Raw genomic sequence first — 13356 nt, 5'->3', positions numbered from 1 at the left:
GAATACTTGTCTGCCATTACACAAATTGAATATTGTGAAATGGTGATTGCAGCTTTTTGTACAAAGGTCAAAATATAAAAACGTATGTTTGAAATCAAAAAATGTTACTGTAAATCTAAGCCATATATGCAAGTATCAAGTCATTCACTTGTAAAGAGAGCCTGAAGGGGTTAAACCTGTCTCAGTCTTAAATTCATCCAACCTTTCTAATTCAGTTTATACATTTTCCAATGTTTGCAATGTTTTCTAATGACAGGCCAATTCCTTAACTCACATAGGAACCTAAATTACAATAATCATATGTATTGCTTTCCCTGAGAAAGGAAACACCTGTTGTAGTTGGTTAATTGCTGACTTTTTGTAAGCTTTTGGAAGAAAAGTAACATTTATAAATAATTTATATCTGAAAAACTTCAGAAGCAGAGAAACACACAAATTTTAAAACTGATATGAAACTCATAACCTATGTTGAGATAGTAACAGATGTTTTCACTCTGTTAATTAAAGAAAAACTCTGTATCAAAGTACCATAATAGGATATGGTTATTTTATAACTAAGATGGGGATACTTTCTGTTCTGTTCCACTTCTGCAATAACTGTTACTCATGCCACTACACATCAGTAGGAAAAAAAAACCCTCTACAAAAACATGAGAATGAAAAAGAAATAAATGTATGTGTACATAAATCAATATACAGTGTAGAAAATATATCCAATGAGAAATTTAAAAAAATCATTCACTTGTTTCTATGGAGTCCTTGGTGAAGTAGAGAAAAAGGTGTGTGATTACAAACCCCAAAATGTCAATTAAACTTATATTTTTAAAAATACACATGTAGATTACTATTATTATTAATTATTATTTTAATCTGAGACTTGTTAATTTTTTCTAGTCGCATTTCAACATATAAAAGATGTGAAATTCTGCCCTAAGCTATGTTACTTTATTATTCATTCATATAAATCTGGTCACAGTGGAATTGCCCTCAAAAGGAGTTATGCCCTGTGTTAATCTTGTACAAATATCTATATTTGATGAATGGTATGGTAAATTTTAAATAACAGCTACTCATCTGCTATATCTGCTGTTGTGCCACTAAGCTGGATATGGTAGTTAAAACATGGTAGCAAAGGTATTGTCCGAGCAAGACCAATGTGGAGGAAAGACTCAAGGAAACAGTTCAGGAAAAGCAAACTAACTTCTCCTATCATGTACAAATGATATGGGTATTACAGAGCTTCACATCCTGCAAAGCTTCACAGCATTTTCGAATGAAAAAGAAGCCTTCACACAGATAAATAGTAGTAGAACTGTTGCCTTCAGTACTAGAAATGGGGAAAAAAAAATTAAAAAAAAAAGGGAGAGAAAAAGGAAAAGAAAAAAAAAGATAAAAATAAAAAGAAAAAAACCTTGTTAAGCTGATCAGTTTTGCTACAACAAAAAATGGTATTTGCTACTAATTCTGCAGTTAGTGTGTGTGAGGAATCAACATATCTAGTTATTGCGTTGACAACCTCTGCCATTTACATCTGAACTAATGGCTGTCATACAGGTAAGTGCTCATCTACCTGGGATAATGAGGTGAAAGACTTATGAAGGGTTCCCAGCAAAGCCAAGTTAAGCACTGGGAGTACTGTGGAACAGATCATATGAACCTTCTGCAGACACCTTTGCTGAGGTATGTGCCATAGGCCCTGCACAAGGTGTACATTAGGCCATATCCCTTTTCCAGATCAGTCAGACCCAGGCTAAATTTACCTTGAATGCTGCAGAGGAGCCTGAGTTGCTCTAAGTAGCTGGCTGAATACGAGAATCTTGGCCACATTACAAGGTGATGTTTCCACTATTTAGCAGTGTAGGTGAGCCCAAGCAGAATATTGCAGTAATGCTGGAACTTGTGTGATAATTTGGATGCTACGTTGTAGGTGTACCCTGAAACAATAAGTAACTTCCTACTTCTTGTTGCTACTTAACATGCCATACCTCCCACCCTCACCTCTCTGTACAAACCAATTTACTGAGACTTTTTTTTTATACAATAGCTAGAGTTAATTTCACCTACTGCATTTAATGTCATAGGAGTTATACATGTAAATCCCTGTACTTAGAGATAAGATATTCCTTTATGCCATTTTAATCAATCTTTGTCATGGGTATGTTACTTAATAGCTCTGTCTTCCTATAGAAAATGAGCAACTTAAGGGAAATGAAACTTTTCAAAGATACATTTTCCTTCTGGCAGACTGTGAAATACACCGTAATTATCCTCTTTCGATGAATAACGTTTGAAAGAAAATGAACATTCTGTGCACCAAAATGTATAATACAATGACAATCTCAACGGCCTTGTAAATAAAAGGAAATTGTTTTTCTACTATGATCTATATTGCATAGAAACATATATACATGCTTTATAAATATAAAACCAAATCAGACTATCAAGCCACTTTTCAAGGTTCTACTGCTTTCTAATAAAAATAAACTCAGTATTTCATAGCCGAAAGGAATTGTATTTGTATTTCTAAAAGATTCAAACTGTGTTATGAATTATGGACTCCATCCTACACTCTGATGGAACTACTTGTATGAGTAAGGCTTGGGTTAAACACAGCATCTCTTAAAGAGAGAAAAACATAAAGGCACCCCAAAGCTTTACTGCTGGGGATGGGGGAGGTGGAGTTTGGTGGAGGTGGAAGAGAAGACAGGAAAGGGCCTTTTTAATAGCATAATCAAATCATGGCATTCCAGCCCACATTCTCCTATTATGAAACCTGTACTATCTTTACCAGCTTGGTAAAGTAAAATTTGAACACAGATCTTACAAACTAATGGTGCAGTGCACAATTTAACTAAATGGTTAGGATAAAGTACCACTTAGTCCTTTTTGATATCTGAATATGTCGTTCCAGTAAATATGAGCATGCATCAAAAATAAGGAGTCAAGAAGGCTACACAATCTTCAGTAGCTAATATGGGACAAAGGCATTTGAATACCAACTTTTCCATCAGACAGTCAGCCTAAATCCAAGTTTTGAGTCAGGAAAATTACCTCTCTGCCATGAAGAAACTTGTTAATGTGAGAAAACTGTGATGTTTATGTCTTACCTCCTTCATTTCTTCTTTTTTTTTTCCTTCTTGTCCCTTCCCACCCCCACCCCACCACCCTCCTGCCCCGAAATCACTGCCACCAAGGAGATAAGATACTGCTGATTGGCAGTTACACATTGCACATTATGGAGCGTTCTGTTCCACAGTTTCTACAAGAACCAACAAAAACCTGGAAACCAATATATATCAGTAGAAGGAGCTTCTCAGTTGCATCCTGCCTTATACAGGTCCTTCTACTGGGAGAAATCAGCAAGGCTTCCTTGCCCTTGTTGAATCTGCAACCTCAGCAAAGTCAGAGATCAACACCTCACACTGATGAGTTACACCACTCAGCTGCCCCAGTGAGACAGCAGCTCCCACTTCCCGCTAAGTTCTTGCTTGAGACAGTGGCCACTTACTGCTGTCCAGCAGGTAGAAGAGGCCAGTGTACACTGGCTGGGGGCTGCAACACAAAGGCACACAAAGGAAACAGGCTATTCAGCATGTCATTCACATGTTTAAAAGGTGACAAAATAATGCAATCCAAACTAAAGACAGGGCAAAATACAACACCATTGAATACTACCGTATTTCCCAACCCTGCTTATACTATAATACCTCAAACAGGTATTCCCCTACTCTAGTCCCCAGCACTTGGAAACTATACTTCAAGCAGGGCTTGCACACACTGGAAAGACAGACCTTCTGTCACAGTGCTTTCTGCTCAGTAGATTGGTGATTACAGAGCTCATGAGGGACATGGGACACATCGGCACCAGATTCATAGAAGAGAACACAGTTCAGCTCAAGTCTTATCTGGCAGAGTGATGCCCAATTCCCATTCCTGCTCCAAGGACTGTTCAAGTGCTTGATGAACTGTTACCATATGCAGAACTTAGAGAAATTTATCTCACCATCTAGTCAGCAGGAAGTGAGGTGTCTACCCCGGCCTCTTCCTTAAGTTCCACTTAACTGGAGAGGGTCACCTCCAGTGAGCATTTTATTCTTCCTTAGATGCTTATTTGAATACAGGATAAACACTTCTGTTGAGGTGGCTCTATCTACTGGCTATGGGCTTTATTTTCAGACACTGAAGTTAATGTCACCCTAACCTGAACAGCCCTCAGAAGGATTTCATTTACTGTAAACAACACACTCACATAATCGTAACAAAAAATTCTACACGGAAATATGTGACCTTTACCTTAAAGCTTCATTTTATGCTGTAATATGTTCAGAAGAGCTATGGTATATACTTTGACAGGAAAAAAAAGTATTGTTTGAATAAATTTAGAAATATTTTTTACAATGTTTAGACTAATGTTACAGGTTTAATGCTTTAACATAGACTAACTATGAAATAGATCTAATTAGCTATTTTTCTCTGTGGTAATGTGTTAATGTCTATGTTGCTGAAAGCTGTCTAAACAAGATACAAAATAAGGGCTATTACCTTATCTAGCCATGACATTATTGATAGCATTTAATAAAAATATTATTATACAGAGTTCTTTATACATGCCTTGTTCCATGTCAAAAATAACCTGAAGTCTACCAATACTGAATATACACTGAGTATATTTAGCGTATATAATACATATACTTTGTATATAGAACACAGCTTCTAATTTTTTCAACAAGGAAAGGTCACGTGGCCAGAGTGCAGTTTATGAAAGACCTCCATAAATCAAATAAGCCTGCTAGCCCAAGTCATAAGTTGTTTAGAGAACATGTCAGGAATCCCCTTGCTATAGGCAAGCTTCTTCTTCATCCTGTAGAGGGGAATATGACACCTAAGAAAGGTATTCTGTATTCTTTTAAAATATATAGATATTTTGAAGTGTTTTAAGGCCTTCACAGTCTCTGCATGCTGCATGTTTTTAAATGCTTTTAACTGCAGTGAACTGCCTGCATACACATTATTCTACCTCCAAAACTTCTGCATTTCCAGTCAGAAAGTCATAATGCAGTTATTAACAGAGATTTCCGCACAGAGGTATTGAATCATATTAGCAAGCTTGGCTTAGGCCTGGGTGCTGTGACATGAATGCACATTGTCTTGAGCTAGTTTAGGGGCATGTCACGGAGTGACAGCTCACTGCAGCTTTTAACCAGATGCACAGATCAACCTGGTAAGTACTTGGTTAAGTATCAGTGTGCCTGGTGATGTACAAAATAAATATGAAGAAAGTATTGCACTGAAATATTTATAGTCTAAAGGTTTCACCCATTAATAGTTCATAGATATTGTCTTCAGGAACAAGTCCATTGAGGTGAGTGGAACTACTTGTGCAAAAACAAGTTGCGTACATGTTTGCAATAAAGTCTTAAGAGACTTTAAAAGAGATTCCATTTCAGGACAAGGCCCTAACTGAACTTCAGAAATGAAAGTGAATCAAAGTACAATAGCCACCCCAAAGGAACCCAACTTCATTTAACAAAAAGTTTAATGGAGAGATTTTGAAAATATTATTTCTTTTTTGTCACAAAAGGTTTGAAAATTTTATTTAGTATCTCTGTGAGGAAGAAAACTGTTTAACACTTAACATAAGTGGAATATATATTTCATGTAAGACATGTTGTCATTCAACTTACATTTTGGATGCAATTTCCAAACAAGTAGCTCAGTTATTTGCATTTATGTTTCTCAACTCATAGTTTAGTTTCTATGCAGTATGTTCATCTTTTTAAAGCACTGATTTTTGGCATTTATCAATATCTGTGTATATTAAAACAAAAGTCCTAACCAAATAATATTCAAGGATAGTTCACAGTAACACCTATAACGTGTAAATCAGCTGTGGATACGTATATCATAGCTATGTACATTCTAGAAGATTTAAAACAAAATAACAAATAGAAACATTAGAAGTGTCAGATTCATAAAGTCAAAATACTAATTAAGTCATCTACTTTCACAAATTGTCACATATATCTGTAGTTATAGTTTTTTCAAATGCATTGACTTTGTAAAAAAGAAATCGTACTGATAAATTAGAAATTAAAATTAAATTAATTTATAAAAAACCCACCTGATTTTTACCCTAATAACATCTGATGAAATACCCTCTCTACTTCTGCACAGAAACTGATTGAAATCTGGAGTATTTTTTTCCATTAACAAAGATTATGATAATATTTAGTACAGTACAGGTAAATATGTGGTTTTTTTTTTCCCAACTAGTTATAAGATAATCAGAAAAATATATTTTCATACATGTTTTATAGAAAAATATTAAAACCAGTTACTAGTTAAATAGAAATACAATACACATAGACACACACACCTATATGCCATGAGTGTCTCATGTTACTCTTTAGCATACATGCACAAACTCCTAATGAGATAAGTAGGGAATGTTTTTAAATAGTGCACCTTTTAAATTGCTACATTTCAATATATTGTTTTTTCAGACTACTTGCATGTAATCAGATTATTTTCCAAGCAGATGTCCATTTGATTACTTAAAGTGTAAATTGTGGTCTGGCTATTGAGTGTGAAGAGGTGGATAATGGGAAGGGCAAAGAAAATACAAGCCTTTTTGCATCAGGAGGTAGAAACAGTAAATAGGAAAAAAAACCAAACTGAAACAAAAAAAAGAGGAAAGTAGGCTCAGAGGAATATTCCTTCCCTGCATTGTACAGATATACAAGAAAGAAAAATGATTTGGCAGAAATTTGACCCTTTTTCCTGCAGTGATGAACATGTTGTCATGTATATGGCTTGTTCGGTGCAAGAGGGGGAGGACAGCAGCAGGATCTCACAGAGGATTTTTTGGAAGTTTGCAAAGTCCTCCCAGGGCTGTTCTGAGAGGAGCAGTGCAATATGCTCAGGGGCACCGAACTACCCAGAGTGAGGAGTCAGCTTCCACTAGTCTATGCAAGTACCCCATTTAGGGACTCGGAGCTTCAATTCAGGTATTTATGGTCAACTTACAAAACCATAAAAATAGAGACAAAAAGAATACACAGTTAAAAGAAACCCCACAGTTTCACTGCAATTTAAAAAGTCTAAAACTAAATGTGCATGACACCAAGAAGTCCCATATAAAATGGTTAGATTTAAAAAAAAAACAACTCCACACAAAATCCAACACCAAAACCTGATGTGTATATATATATATAAATATATATCCATAGGAAAACATGATGCTTGATTACTGTCTCCTAGAAAGTGCAGTGTTTAGTTGTCAAGTGGTTTAGTTGTCAAGTGATTAGATGCTTTATTTGAATATAACATGAATTACATGGATATTTATTCAGAAAAAGTTAATAAACAAACAAAAGTTAACAGGCAGGTATGTATTTATCATGGTTCTCAATAAAGCAATACCTATTTCTGCACCAGGCATTAATACTATGCAAAATATTTTCTTCCAGCTAAAAAGTACAATGTGCCAAAAGTACAATGTGCCTAAGAAAGCAATCAGCCACTGAGGAACTCATAACACTTTAAAACTGACAAACAGTCAGTTATTTCCACAGTGAGTAGATTCAGATTTATCAAAACTATTTGAGAAGTCTAGCCATAAAATTGGTTGAATTCCATTATTCAGCAATAATCTTGAATTCTGAGATGAAGAAGCACACTCAGCCTGAGAACCTATCTTAGCTAGCTAAGTGACTGTTCTTTGCAGTATAAAACAGGAGTGGATCCATAGAGCAAATCAGTTTGTTCTCAAATGTTCTCACCACGTTCATTTTGGAGTTTTATTTTGAGTTCTTTTAACCTTATTCCATGGACTGAACACCCACTTGCAGTCAGAGTATGTACACACCCCCTTCCTACCTCCCTTTAAAAGGAATCCAGTTTACATGCTCAAGACTGCTCAATGTTGCAAACTGGAACACAGTAAATATGGATGACTGAAATCCAAGAAGCATCCTCCTGTTCAGCACTAAAATGTTACTGTAGACCCAAACAATAATACTATCAATGTACTCAGTGGTGCTATAGTTTATGATATTGAAAAGTTAATCTCTGCTTTAAAATTGCCTTTTGGATGAAGCTACTTTCCATTCACAGTGCATATAAAGTGATTAGAAACAAAGTCATGAGAGTAGCTTTTCTAAATTAAGGTGCTTAACGTCTGCTTTATGAACACTTCAACAGATAATGCAGCAACTCCTGTTCAGTCTTTAATATTTTTACTATAATTTTATTTTATCCTGTCCAGGAAAATGAAAATGGAGTGTAGCAATGCCCTTTTAATACCCCAAATATAGTCAGTAGATTGAAATCATTGTTACATATGCAAAGACATACATAACTTCAATATTTAAAGAAGTGATAATGTCTGCTTCATCACTATCAAAAGGATAAATGTCCTGTCTCCCCATGTTCAGAAGCAAAACAAAAGGAAAAATTTTGATGAGCCCTTTACCCAACAGCCTGCATCCAACTCTTGAACATCAGGATATAATACAGACATTGTAGTGGAGAAGCTTAGCACCTGATAGAACTTCAGCTAACAAACTGTACTGGTGAGTCACATTGAAATACTGAGAACACGTACCAAATTGCTCAAACTTACAGAAATTGAGTCCTAGTACCTATTGCAGCCTCCAAGCTATAAAAAAATACTTTATTCCTAAACTTTTGTAATCCAGATAATTTAGCTGAATTAAAACTACAACACATATTAATGAATATAACTAGTGACTTAAAAATTACTGCTGATGAAATGTAAAAATAAGATATCAATATTAGTAAAAGGATCATAATAATATAAGACAGTCCTGATCTGTATTCAGTCCGAATAAGGAGGAGAAGCAGGAAGATATTCTGAAGATAAGACAATATTTTCTGTAGAATAAAAAGAGAAAAAAGAACCAAACAAACAAAAAACCCCAAATATTTTCAAAGTCTAGTCTGTTCATCCCTTTGGTGTAAAGAGAGTGATGGTTTATAATCACTAGAACTTGTGATATGCAGCGATATGTTACAATGCATAGTATTCAGATTCTCAAAGTAGAACAGAAATTATTATTTATTATAGGCTTTATCAAGAGTAATCACCAGGAAATTATATGAGCCTTGCCTGTGCAAGCCAACTTCAGCTTATGTATTCAAGGATTGCATACAGCATCACAGTATAGTAACATAAAATGTATAGGCAGCTTGTACTTGTTACTCTAATTTCCCATTGCCTCTATCCAAAGCTTGCTAGAAACAGAGCATGATTATCCCCAAGTTTTATGCACACTGACATTAAGAAGCATTATAAATGCTCAGGAAGCATTTTCCAACTCCAAAATCTCCAGGTACTTCTAGACTGAATGCCACAGTAGCAAAGTGCCATGTGGTGTGTTTAGTTTGCTTAACAGGTAACATCTGAGACAGGTTTGCAAGTATATAGACTGTAATTGTTAGCACATCTTTGCTTATGCCTTTGCGCCAGGGCTTCCCATCAGAAAAGCTAAATGCACAAGAAAGGAAATATCTAAGAACTGTCTATCCTTTTTCTTGACAAGAGGCAATACAAGGTCATTTATACAGCTGAGTTGACTGTATTGAGCCAGATAGCCTATATCAATCAGTAAGCTTACCTTGGCATGCAAACTTCAATTCCTTGGCATCTGTAACAGTGGTTCTTTTATCTGACCTCTTCTTTTCTGTCCGACGGTGGCTACGTCTTTTCTTTGTCTCTCCCCAAAGATTCGATCCACCATGCATGCTTGGGATGTTCAGAATGGCAATTCCTTCCAGAGATATATTGATTAAGTCTAGCTGAATTCCATCACACTGATTAAAAAAGGGGAAAAAGAAGGGAAAAAAAAAAGAGAGAAAACAATAAGAGAGAAAGAAAAATCTGAATATTCTACCTATCAGATAGATATTTTTCTTCAGCAATTCATCATTCTTAACACTGCTAATAGTTTATTCAATATTTACACCTAAGATATATACTTTAATTTGAAAAGGAGGTATGAGATCAGATCCTCATTCTGAAGGTAAAACATGATTGCTAGTCAGCTTTTGACTGCTTAAGCTTCAATACAGCTATTAACAGAAAACCATTTATACTACCAAAATTTCTATATCAGTAACTGGAGGGGTTTTGATGCCTGTTCCAGCTAAATTGTCTGTCTGATGATTTTGCAATGATACTTGTCACTGTAACAACTGAGTCCCTTCCACGTGAAACTGAATATAAAAGTCCCTGCAGGCAGGGAATACACAGCCTCATGGAACAGGCCCTGAGAACACAGAACACCACACAGGTATTAGTTTCAATCCAAAGGCACAACAAGCATATTAGCATAGGGCTATACCTGACTAATAACTCCTACTAGGAGGTAAGATTAGTAGAAATGGGTACAGCAAATGCTGATGCAGCTATAGCATTTCTTATCCCAGAACCTCTACTATCCAGTTCTCTTAAATACACATCGTTGCCAAAGGAAAACATAGGTTATGGAGCTAAAGAAGAGGTATCAGTGACCTAAAATTTTACCAAGACCTACTGGACACACAGAAGTAATCTTTGTGGGATAGTCCCTTCAGTGATGAAATAATGGCTGTAGGGCATCTTGTGTTACCAGTATGTATTTCTCCCTACAGCAAACCTGGACTTATAGGCATTTGATAGAGGTACATTTCTTTGCTAAATCTGGCTTCCAATTATATCTTATAAGGGACCATATTTTGCACTTCTGGAGAACGGTTCAGGGTTCTTAACTTATCAGCCAACTATGTCACTCAACTTGTTGAGTGACAAACTGCAGCATTTTCTCCAGTGGCTGAAGCCTATGACATTTGCAAATACAGTTCACCTGAGACACATTGGATGAGATGCACCTAGCTGGATAGGATACACCTTCCCTTCGCTGGCTATAATTTACTCAAGCTAAGTCCCTCCACCAACATAACTCATAACTCTACCCTCCTAACTCACAAAAAATTGTAGAAAAATACTGAAGAAACTCCACAGAATAAAAAAAAGACCCAACTTCACATTACTACAGTGGAACCCGCAGGTGGAAGGCAAAGCATTCAGTTCTACTGATTAGTTCACTGAACCAGCCAAAATTCCCAGGATTCATATACATGTACCCTGTCTAGAGTTAGATTAGCTTCATTCCTCACAACAAAGATGGAGTATATAGATATCCTGGCAAGTCACATGCACCACAGTGTAGAGCAGCATATTTTTTAAAACATTAGATCCTACTTCTGCAACGTTCTTCTGCAAGCTAGCAAAGGATCTAGTGATCCATTGAAAACTGATTAAGGGTATTATTTTCTAATTGCAATATGCAAGAATCAGGAAGAAAACTGGAAAAATAATTAACCATGCTTCAGTAATAGTCCACTGACATCTTGCAGCTTGCTGCTCTGTGGGTCACTGGCACTTCTTCCTCTCTGACTAAACCTTTATCGCAGCTTTGAAGAAGAAAACCAAAGTATAACTCAAAAATAACTGTGAATAATTATTTGTTTACTCTGAAAATTTCTGAGATCACAAAACAGAACTGTATTATAATGCACACACATCTTCTTAATTCTTCTAAGAGCATAAATCTGGACAGAGAACTATTTCAACACTAAGATTTCCATTTCATATTTGCTCTTCAAGAATTAAATTTTAAACCTGTAGATTATATTCATACACAGAAACCTTTAAAGTCAAAAGACATCTGAAAGTGAGCTGGCAGTTGTGGCAACAACTGTAAGTGAAAGTGTAACTTTTCAATCACACTTTTCTTACAAGAAAAAAGGTATAGGACTTCACTGATTTCTGGAAACAAATTTGTGGTTGCCCCCTATATTTTATATGTATTAAATACTAAGATGATTTATTTTGCTAAAAATTCTGCTCATGTGTATGCTCACTTACTGCTATACATTCTAGATAAACAGATATTAATTTCATAATTAAAAGTAATCTTGTGTAAATACCCTGCAGGCCTCAATGAATCAAACACATACTGTGTGTCAGGCCTCCCACTGTCTTCAAGTGGAATGTACTGGCTGGATAATTAGATAGTACATATTTTTTAACCTTATTTGCATGCATATTATATCTTTTGCACAGTGACAAGCAGCAGTAACAACAAAAGTCAGATTACCACAGGGAATTCCCACAAAGAAGTCTTCATTTCTTATAATTTGCAGCCTAAATTAAAATAATTTGATCTTTGACAAGGATGAAATGTCAAGCAGAAGGGGGTCCTCTACAAGCCACGGCCTGTGGCTTCTGAAATCTGCCTAATTTATGTCAGTCACTTCTTAATACATATTTAAGTATTACACGAGAAAGATGATAAATATGCAATCTGACACCTTTGGTATTTCCCTGCTGTTAATTTATAAAGGTCTGGCGTCCCCCAAACTGACTGGAATTATTTAAATAAAAGACGAATTGTGAAATAGGATGGCGCGGGGTCTAGCTTCCATTTTCACTCAATATTGAGCACAGCGGGTAGTACACTAACACAATTATGTGATGAGGCCTCAGAGTCCCAGAGTGATGAGCAACTTTCTGAATTAGGAAAGAAGCCTTTCTTTTGTTCATATACAGACAAGAAGTTTGCGCTACAGGTAGCTCTGTTTTGTCCTAAGACATTCATATACTACAACAACAAAACACAGATGTGTTCTGCTCCTTTTCGTTTCCTTTTTTTTTTTTTAAATTTCAAATAATGCAACGATGCTGTTAAAAATAAAAGCATGCTTTTAAAATGTAGAGCATGCCTACCTAGATCAGAAAGAAAATCCATCTCTTTTAGTTCTTTTTTTGCCTTTTTTCCTGGCCTCAGTCACTTTTTCAATATTATTATTTATACTTTATTTATTATATCAAACATTTTCAGATCATCTCTAAGTTGAGTATATCCATATCTATGCCTGAAAAGAGCTGAGATTAAGGCTTTGCTGTGTAACCAAGGGCAATAGAATGCCAGAGTATGCGAACATTTTAAACTCCTTTCCTTCACCCATTAAAACCAGGTGGTATAGAGGGTTTACACTGGTCTGACAATGCTTTTACAGTGTTGCAGGTATGATCCATCTCACCCCCACTTACACTTCATCTCTACCTACTCTCATTAAATACCTTTCACATACCCTTCTATTTTACTGAAGCAGAAATAAAGTGCAAGTTCTTTAAACTGTAAAATCATCAGCCTTGTTTACTGACACATTATTATTAAAAATAAATACTAAATTTTGTCCTAGTTTGTTTGTTTGTTTTTTTCCATTTTAGTTTCTTTCCCTTTAGAACCTATGTTTCTCTCCTCAACTTCTTGGATCCCAGTTTGGAAA

General features: G+C 35.7%; 1 protein-coding gene across 8 annotated transcripts in view; it reads right to left on the bottom strand.

Annotated features, from left to right (window-relative positions):
* The window catches only part of DGKB (diacylglycerol kinase beta), a 386692-nt gene that overhangs the window by 62953 nt on the left and 310383 nt on the right, over window positions 1-13356 (bottom strand). For all 8 annotated transcript variants that reach the window (XM_027723229.2, XM_027723230.2, XM_027723231.2 and 5 more), the window contains one exon: window positions 9639-9834. In XM_027723229.2, the coding sequence (XP_027579030.1) occupies window positions 9639-9834 (196 nt within the window). The remainder of the gene's footprint in view (window positions 1-9638; window positions 9835-13356) is intronic.

Source organism: Pipra filicauda, unplaced genomic scaffold, assembly GCF_003945595.2.
Source record: "Pipra filicauda isolate LSUMZ 115617 unplaced genomic scaffold, ASM394559v2 scaffold66_size7647185_pilon, whole genome shotgun sequence".
Classification (NCBI taxonomy): Eukaryota; Metazoa; Chordata; class Aves; order Passeriformes; family Pipridae; genus Pipra; species Pipra filicauda.
Note: the sequence above shows the minus strand (reverse complement) of the source record. Positions and strands in the feature narration are given on the sequence as shown.